Raw genomic sequence first — 7,824 nt, forward strand, 5'->3', positions numbered from 1 at the left:
AATAAAATCTTTGTATTACCTCAGAAATCAATCTGCAGGCCCCAGAGGTTTCAGAGGGCACTTGGAGAGTGGGTGGTGGTTGTGCTCTCAGGCAGCCCCACGTGTCCCGGGCCTGGTGCTGCTCCTCCAGGTGGGAATGGTGTCCCCAGGTCCCAGGTCACACCTGCCAGCCTGCCATGGGTGCTCCTGGTGTGCCACAGTGTCGTAGTTGAGATGGTCACAATCCAAAGCAACACTCCATTTTCAGAAGGCTTCAAACCTGTATTTATTTTAGCATGCTTGCTTTTTATACATTCTTACAAAATTCATAAGTTTACACTTAGTGGTCAGGAAAGTCAAACAAAGTGCTCATTGGAACAGGCAGTTGCAGGTTTCTCTTATTTATCCTTCTTTCTTTCTTGGTCTCTGTGTCAATGACCTTGGTAGGAAATTCTTTCTGAGGTAAACATGGATCCTGCTGTCAAACTTCTCTCTGGCTCACAGAACTCACTGTAAAACCTCTTCCACAGCACAGGGCCTCTGCTGGAAGTCAGGAAAGGGCCAGGATTTCATTTCCCTCTCCCAGCCCTCTCTGATGTGACCATGCAAGAGGCAGAAAAGACCCATGTTGATTCTGAAGGACCAGAAAAACTTGAACTAGCCCATCATGCCAGACTGACACTGGGGTGTCTTTGTCCCCAGATCAGGGATAATTTGCTGGTGAACGGGAAGAATATCCCACCAAAAGCTTTTCTAGCTGTGAAACCCCATTGTACAGGTCTGAGAGCTATTATTGTGGTGGCCACATGCAGTGGGCAGCCCAGAGCCCCCCGTGTGCCAGGCAGCGAGGGGACCCTGCCTCTCTGCTCCCCTCTCAGGGGCTGCCTGCAGCTCTGGGGGCTCACATGTGTGAGAAACGACCACTCACTTTTTAACATTTTAAAGATTTATTAAACCTTAACAAAAAATACAACAGAAGGACCAAATAAGGAAAAATTACAGCACTGGGAGCCCACCCTGCCATGACTGCCAGCCATGAGGCTCATCTTCAAAATGGATGCTCTGCCTTTTATACCTCCAGCCTCTCCCCAAGTCCTGTCAGTTGGCTCCTTCGTGGCTGACCAGGGGTGGAGATCACTGTCTTACACTTGGTTGGAGGTCAGGTGCTGCCATAGTAACGAGCCAACTTTCCCAAATCCTTGGATTACTAAGGCCATCCCATGATAACAACACTGGGGGGAACACATTGCAGTAACATAACTGTGCATCTATAAAACTCCTCTCAACATACATATAATGTTCACCCTTTAATTGTGAGAGCCAACCATCTCATTACTCATCCATAACAAACAGGAGGAGGACATGGAGCAGTGGGAGCAAGTCCAGAAGAGGCCAGGAAGCTGAGCTGGGAGAGCTGGGGGTGCTCAGCCTGGAGAAGAGAGGGTCTGGGGAGACCAAATTGCAGCCTTTAGTACTGGAGGGGGTTCTGAAGGGAAGATGGGGTCAGACTTTTTAGCTGGGCCTGTTGTGGTAGGAGAAGGGGTGGTGGTTGTAAACTGAAAGGATGTAGATCTAAACCAGATATAAAGATCTTTGCTTTTTATGCTGAGGGTGCTGAGGCCCTGGCACAGGTGCCCAGAGCAGCTGGGGCTGCCCCTGGATCCCTGGCAGTGCCCAAGGCCAGGCTGGACAGGGCTGGGAGCACCTGGGACAGTGGAAGGTGTCCCTGCCATGGCAGGGGTGTCACTGGGTAGGTTTTCAGGTCCCTTCCAACGCAAACCATTGTGTGATTCTAAGAGCAAGGAAGTGCACTGTGGGACTGGTGTGTGTGTTCCTGTTCTTTGTGCTATCCCAAGAACTGCTGATGCCTTTGAAAAACACCTGTTGGAATCTGGACGCTGGCAAAATGAAAGCTGAAACAGCAGAGGTTGTACAAAGAGAGGAAAGAATTGTTTGTGGAGTGCCAAGGTTCAGCACTGCTTGTGTGTGTGCCCACCTGGGCTGTCCCCAGTGGTGTTTTTTTGACCACACTGTGATCTGCCAACTGTTGCCTTTATGAGACTGGGGACTTCACTCATTGCCTTTGGCCAGAGCTTGCCAAAAGTGACTGGTTAGGAAAGCACATGGTGCTTCAAGTGGTTTGCAGCTGGCCCAGGAAGCAATTATTTCTTTGCAACTATTAAATGTACTACAAAAATGTAAGATTATATTTCTGGTTGGCCATGAATAGCTGCTTGTTGTGCATTCTTGGTTTTGGAAATGAGGTGCCTGTGGCAAATGTTCTACAGGTATTACAGGGGTAACTGGGATTTTGGAATGCAGTAGCCACAGAGAGCCATCTCACGTGTTTCCTGCTGGGTTCTGAGATCACTGACTGTGTGGGGAGCACTGTCCAGAAGAGCAGCAAGGTTGGAGCCCAGGAGCAGACAGAAAAAAATTGCTGCTGGGTTTGCTAAGGGAATCTGTTGTTAATGATTTTCTTTTCCAGGCCTGAGTGTGCAATTCAGAGGCATGTCTTGGAGTTAAATAGATCACTGGATGTGGACAAGCGTTGAATTGGTCTGTTTAGCATGTTTGTAGAGTCACTTCTGGCCATAGAATGGTCTAATTCATCTTAAAATTCTCAATTGAAATATATTATGATCTAATGTATTTTGCATTGGCCTTGAGTACCATTTAATGTCTGCACCTGGCCATGGAGTGAGCTGGAGGCTGCAGCCCCTCACGAGGAGCGTGTCCCACCATGCTCCGAGAGGCCGCCTTGCTGCAGCCCTGGGATGGATGTCATCTGTGCCCTGTAAAATAGAGCTCCCACAGAGTCACAGCTTGGCATGTCACAAGTTCTTCCTCGGCCCCTTGGTTTGGTTTTACAAATCTCCTGCTGCTGCTCCAGTAATTCTTTCCATCATGGGTTTAACGCTGCCCTCATCTCAAAGGGGCCTCGTTCAGTCTTTACCACCTCAGCCAAAGCAGCATCACAGACACTGCTCACTCTTCTAGAGAACTTGGAAAAGGTCATTTTAGCTTTCATCAAATCTTCCCTTCTCTCAGCAATTCCTGAAGGCTTTGGTTGGTTTCCTTTGCTGTCTTCCAGAGAATTTGAGTGATTAGCTTGGAAAAGTGTGACGTGTTTAGAGGTAGTTTGGTATAGCCATTAAGGTGTTAATTCTACCACTTATTTTATCCATCAGGATAAACTTGGATTTTATGGGCTTTGGGAGTGACATTAAGCAATCAAGTCAGGAAAATACAGTATATGTTTTAAATTTACACAAGGCAGGCGATATGTGGAAAAGCTAAAGGTGATTTATTTGTGTTTCGTCCTACTAACCTGTAATTGGGTAAAATTTCCATCAGTCTCTAGGAGGACAATGACTCTGCCACAGAGCATTCCTGAAACTGTCTCTACACTTGAATTCCAGTAAGTTTTCAGTGGAGACAATTTGGTGTGTGACAGGTAAAAGTTACACACTCCATCTTTGCCATGTGCATGTTTTATCATCTGTTCTACCATCTGTTTTATCATCTGTGTGCTGATGACATTTCAGATGGGACCCTGGGGGACTCCTGCACTGACAAACATCCCCTCAGTATAAATAACTGATCAAACTAAATACATTGAAGCAAATTTTTGGTGTACATATTTTGCTGATTTTTGCATTCTGTGTCAATACCTCATGCAATGTGATCTTTATCCAGAAAAGTCAAGTCACTAAGGCTAGTAACAATTTCACAGTATTTGATTGTATGTATTCTCTGGTGTGACAGATGAACAGCAAAGAAAGCAAAGCCTCTTTCTCATCAATTCCAGTTACAAAGAAGGCTTATTAATAAATCAAATTTAAAAATACATTACAGATAGATGCTATATTAAAAGCTATGTCCATATATGTTGAAAAACAAATCCCCTTACTGCCATTGACAGCTTTTTTTCCTTTTCCTTCACCGCCTACAAGTGCTGTCCTCTCCTTGTCTGGGTCAGCTGCTGTCTCTGGAGGTTCTTGGGTGGGTCTTGGCGCTTTGATTTCCTTGTCTGAGAGCCGCAGGTTGTGCTCCATCTCCATCACGATGTGGACAGTGGGGCAGAGGGAGCCCTCAGAGGGGGCACAGCCCAGATGTGCCAGAGAGCTGTGCTGCTGTGCAGAGGGACTGAGCCAGGCTGGACAGCTCAGCAAGAGGAGCACAAAGTCCTGTCCCTGGGGAGGAACAGGCCCAGGACACGCTGGGGAACACCCAGCAGGGAGCCAGGAAAGGCCCTGGTGTCACAGACATATTTTATGAAAAATCTTTTCGTTAGGATCTTTCCTCCTGAGAAGCTGGGAAACCTCAGCTTCTCCATGTTTTGCTGCTTTGGAATGTGATTTGGAGAACTGTTTACCCAGCATGGGAAATTGTTTTTACTTGATGACCAATGACAGCCACCTGTGTCGAGGCTGTGAGCAGTCACAAGATTTTATTATCTTTCCTTTCTATTCCTTTCAAGCCTTCTGATGAAATCCTTTCTTCTATTCTTTTAGTATAGTTTTAATATATAATTTTCTTTTAATATAATATATATCATATAATAATAAATCAGCCTTCTGAAACATGGAGTCAAGATTCTCATCTCTTCCCTCATCCTGGGACCCCTGTGAACACCACCACATTTGGTGAGCCCAGGTGAGGAACATTGCCACACCCTGGGGCACCTGAGGAGCACCAAGGTGACCAAGAGTCACTAGAGGGTGAACTGTGCCCTGGGCTGTGCTGGGAGCATTGTCAGCACAGGCCAAGGAGGGGATCCCTCCCTGCACCTCACTTTGGAGCTCATCCCTGGACTGCTGTGTCCGCTTTGGGCTCCCCAGGGTCAGAGAGACAGGGACACACTGCAGAGAGTCAAACATTAGGAAAATTTCTTTTCCTGGTTGTAATGGTGAGTGAGGGTGACTGAGCACCAGGACAGGTTGCCCAGAGAGGGGGTGGAGTTTCCCTCCTTGGAGATGTTCAAAAGCTGCCTGGACGTGGTCCTGGGCAAGCAGGTCCAGCTGGATGGCTGCCAGAGGTCTCTGCTGACCTCAGCCATTCTGAGGTTCTGCAAAGCTGCAGTCCAGAGTAGCTGTTTGTTGGATTTCTGGCTCTCCTTCCTTCCCTTCCCTTCCCTTCCCTTCCCTTCCCTTCCCTTCCCTTCCCTTCCCTTCCCTTCCCTTCCCTCTGCTCCCACTCCCCTTGACCATGGTAAAATATAATTTTTCTGACCAGCTGGACTTCCTGGTATGAAAATGATCTTGTTTCCACATAAGAAGTAGTGTGATTATTGGTATGTTTTTAGTATCAATCTGATGCCTTGTGAGGTGATCTGGAACAGAGGCTAGACAGTGTTAAAGGAATAAAGTAGGGGTTTATTAAAAGGCCTTCAAAGGATGCACTTTGGGCAGTACAAGAGCCTGGCTGTGGCTACACCCAAGACGGACACTGATCACAAGTTTTCACACTTTCATAAGTTTTGGTCCATTTCCATGTTGGTGTTAATTGTCCAATTACAGCTCCAGATTCTGCAGTCCCATCGTCCCAGATTGCTCTCCTCAACTCGCTGCTGTTTGCACCTTTTGGGCCTTTTTGTTGTTTGCACTTTTTGCACCTGAAGCTGCAACAGTTTCCTTGGTTCTGGGGCTGGAAAAGGATTGTTTTGTGTGACTGAGTTGTGAGGAGAACTTGCTAACACTTTATATGAAGTTCAGAGTTATATACTAATGCAGTACAGAATATGGAAAATATGAAAGCTAAAACTTAAGGCATCAAATCAACAACAGTTTGTTATAGTTAGGAGAATTTTGAAAAAATTTGATGGAACCTAAATCCTTACCTAGTAAAAGAAGGAGCCACATTCTGAAATCCATTATAATGTATTGTTCTTCATTCTCATTCTCCTTTTTCATAATAATTGAGCGGCTACAGATTCCTGAGCCAAGAAATTTGACTAAAAGACACACTTACATGTATTTACAAGAATTCAAGCTTATATTCCTTATAAAAGATAAGGAACACAATCACATTCTGTCATCATTAGGACTCTTTCTTAGATTAATCCAACACCTATATCTAGTATGAACAAAAAATTCTGTCAATATCTGACCTTAGTTTTGAGTTCTGGGCTTTAAACTGATTATTAGAATTTTTTTTAAAACCCTTTATACAGCTTGAGCCCCTTTGGAGTGTCATCTGTATCATCTTTTCCTGCCTAGAAGATTTTTGTAGCCCTCAGCTGTGTTTAGAAATAAATCAGTAAACAAGTGTCTTCTCAATTAGAGCTGCACAGGGGATTAGAAAATTCCTGATTGGATTATAAATTCATGGCCAGAAAAATCTGGTTGTGAAAGCTAAAGAGCACAGGAAGGCACCCTGGTGTAGGCAGGTGGAGAGAACATGGGAGATGTGGGTTGGCCCTGGAGTGCTCCTGGGGTAACAAAGAATAGCAGCTGGATAAAGGGAAAACACTAAAAAGAAGGAAGTAGCACAGAAGATAAAACAGTAAGGGAGAAGGGCAGAGACACTGTAAGTACAGAACAGAGGAGGTAAAAAACAAGAGCTGGAGTCTGGCAAATAAATCTTCAGTGTCAGGGACATTTTCTGGGTCTGCTCCCTCCTTGCTGTCCTGGGAGTTTAACCAAGAAGGGTTTTCCTTCTGTGCCGTCTTGGATACCTCAAATTTAAGACAAAGAGCTTCAAGAACAAGAGAAAGAAATCTTCTGTTGCCTTGAGCTTCAGCCATCTCTTTCTGAGCCTTTAAGTCTCCATACAGCATGTGATGTATTTTTTCCCCTGGTTGCTGCAGCACTTGGTCATTCCTGCCTGAATTCAGCCTTGGAGATGGTTCTGGGAGCTCCTGCAGCAAGAAAGGGCAAAGAATTGATTGTTTGGAATGGTTTGCTTCAAGACGTACATGACATACATTCATCTCTTGCTGATCTGTCCTTTCTTCCTCAAAGTCCCAGATATGTCTTCCTGCTTTTGGGCTCTCTACATGCAGTGTCCTTGGCAGCAGGAGAAGAAAGGCTGAAGAGTTGATTCCTACAGATATGTCTGGAGAAAAAAAAATCTGATTTTTATATTCCAAGGCATGGATACATTTAGGTTTTAAGTATATATGTATGTCATACCCCTGGGAGGTACAGCCTGGTGGCAGAATGACCAAAACACCTGAAGGTGGATGCTGATAGAATGACTAAAAAATGTCCTTTTAGCCTTGGGTCCATCTTTGCAGGTGGAATAACCTACATAAATTCTTGTCCTGATTTTTGTTGAGTATGTGAAAATGGAGTTAAACTCAAACCCTGCATTTTCAGCCTGATCCTTTGGCTGTGCTGAATGCTGGTGGTGTCCCTGTGGGCAAAGCCAAGCTCTAGTCCCTCACTGGCCTAACCAGTCCTGTTTTAGTGGCTATTTGGGTGTCACGGGGGCACGTTTTATGATGCTGGTTAGACAATTCTGCAGACTGGCATTAACATGATCCTTCAAATAAAAGCTCAAACCCACAGGAATCCAGAATCATAAAACACAGCTCTTTCGCTAAAAAAAAAATGCCTAATCAGTGCCAATCTCCCTGGCTGTCTGCTCCCAGAAATGGCATCCAGCTTGCATTAACATTAACCCCATTATATTGACTGTCAATCAAATTTTAGGAGGGGTAAATTCAACCTTCAGAGCTCTCTATATTCTGATTATTAGAGACATGGGGCAATTTGAAATATGCACTTGAGAAGCTAATGAAAGACAGAAGGCTTGCTGTGTTTCTGACTTGGCTTAACACTTGGGGTTTAACATCAGGCACTGGCAGATGGTCTGGAAGATTCTGCATTTGCAAAAAGC

General features: G+C 45.1%; 1 protein-coding gene across 1 annotated transcript in view; it reads right to left on the reverse strand.

Annotated features, from left to right (window-relative positions):
* Positions 1-5,336: 5,336 nt before the first annotated feature.
* Positions 5,337-7,824, reverse strand: part of ASIP (agouti signaling protein) — a 24,202-nt gene continuing 21,714 nt past the window's right edge. The window contains 1 exon segment of the mRNA XM_005430479.2: positions 5,337-7,824. This exon segment is cut by the window's right edge and continues 11 nt beyond it. Coding sequence (XP_005430536.1) covers positions 7,759-7,824 — 66 coding nt within the window. The 3' untranslated portion in view covers positions 5,337-7,758.

This window comes from Geospiza fortis, unplaced genomic scaffold (genome assembly GCF_000277835.1).
Source record: "Geospiza fortis unplaced genomic scaffold, GeoFor_1.0 scaffold438, whole genome shotgun sequence".
NCBI classification, from domain to species: domain Eukaryota; kingdom Metazoa; phylum Chordata; class Aves; order Passeriformes; family Thraupidae; genus Geospiza; species Geospiza fortis.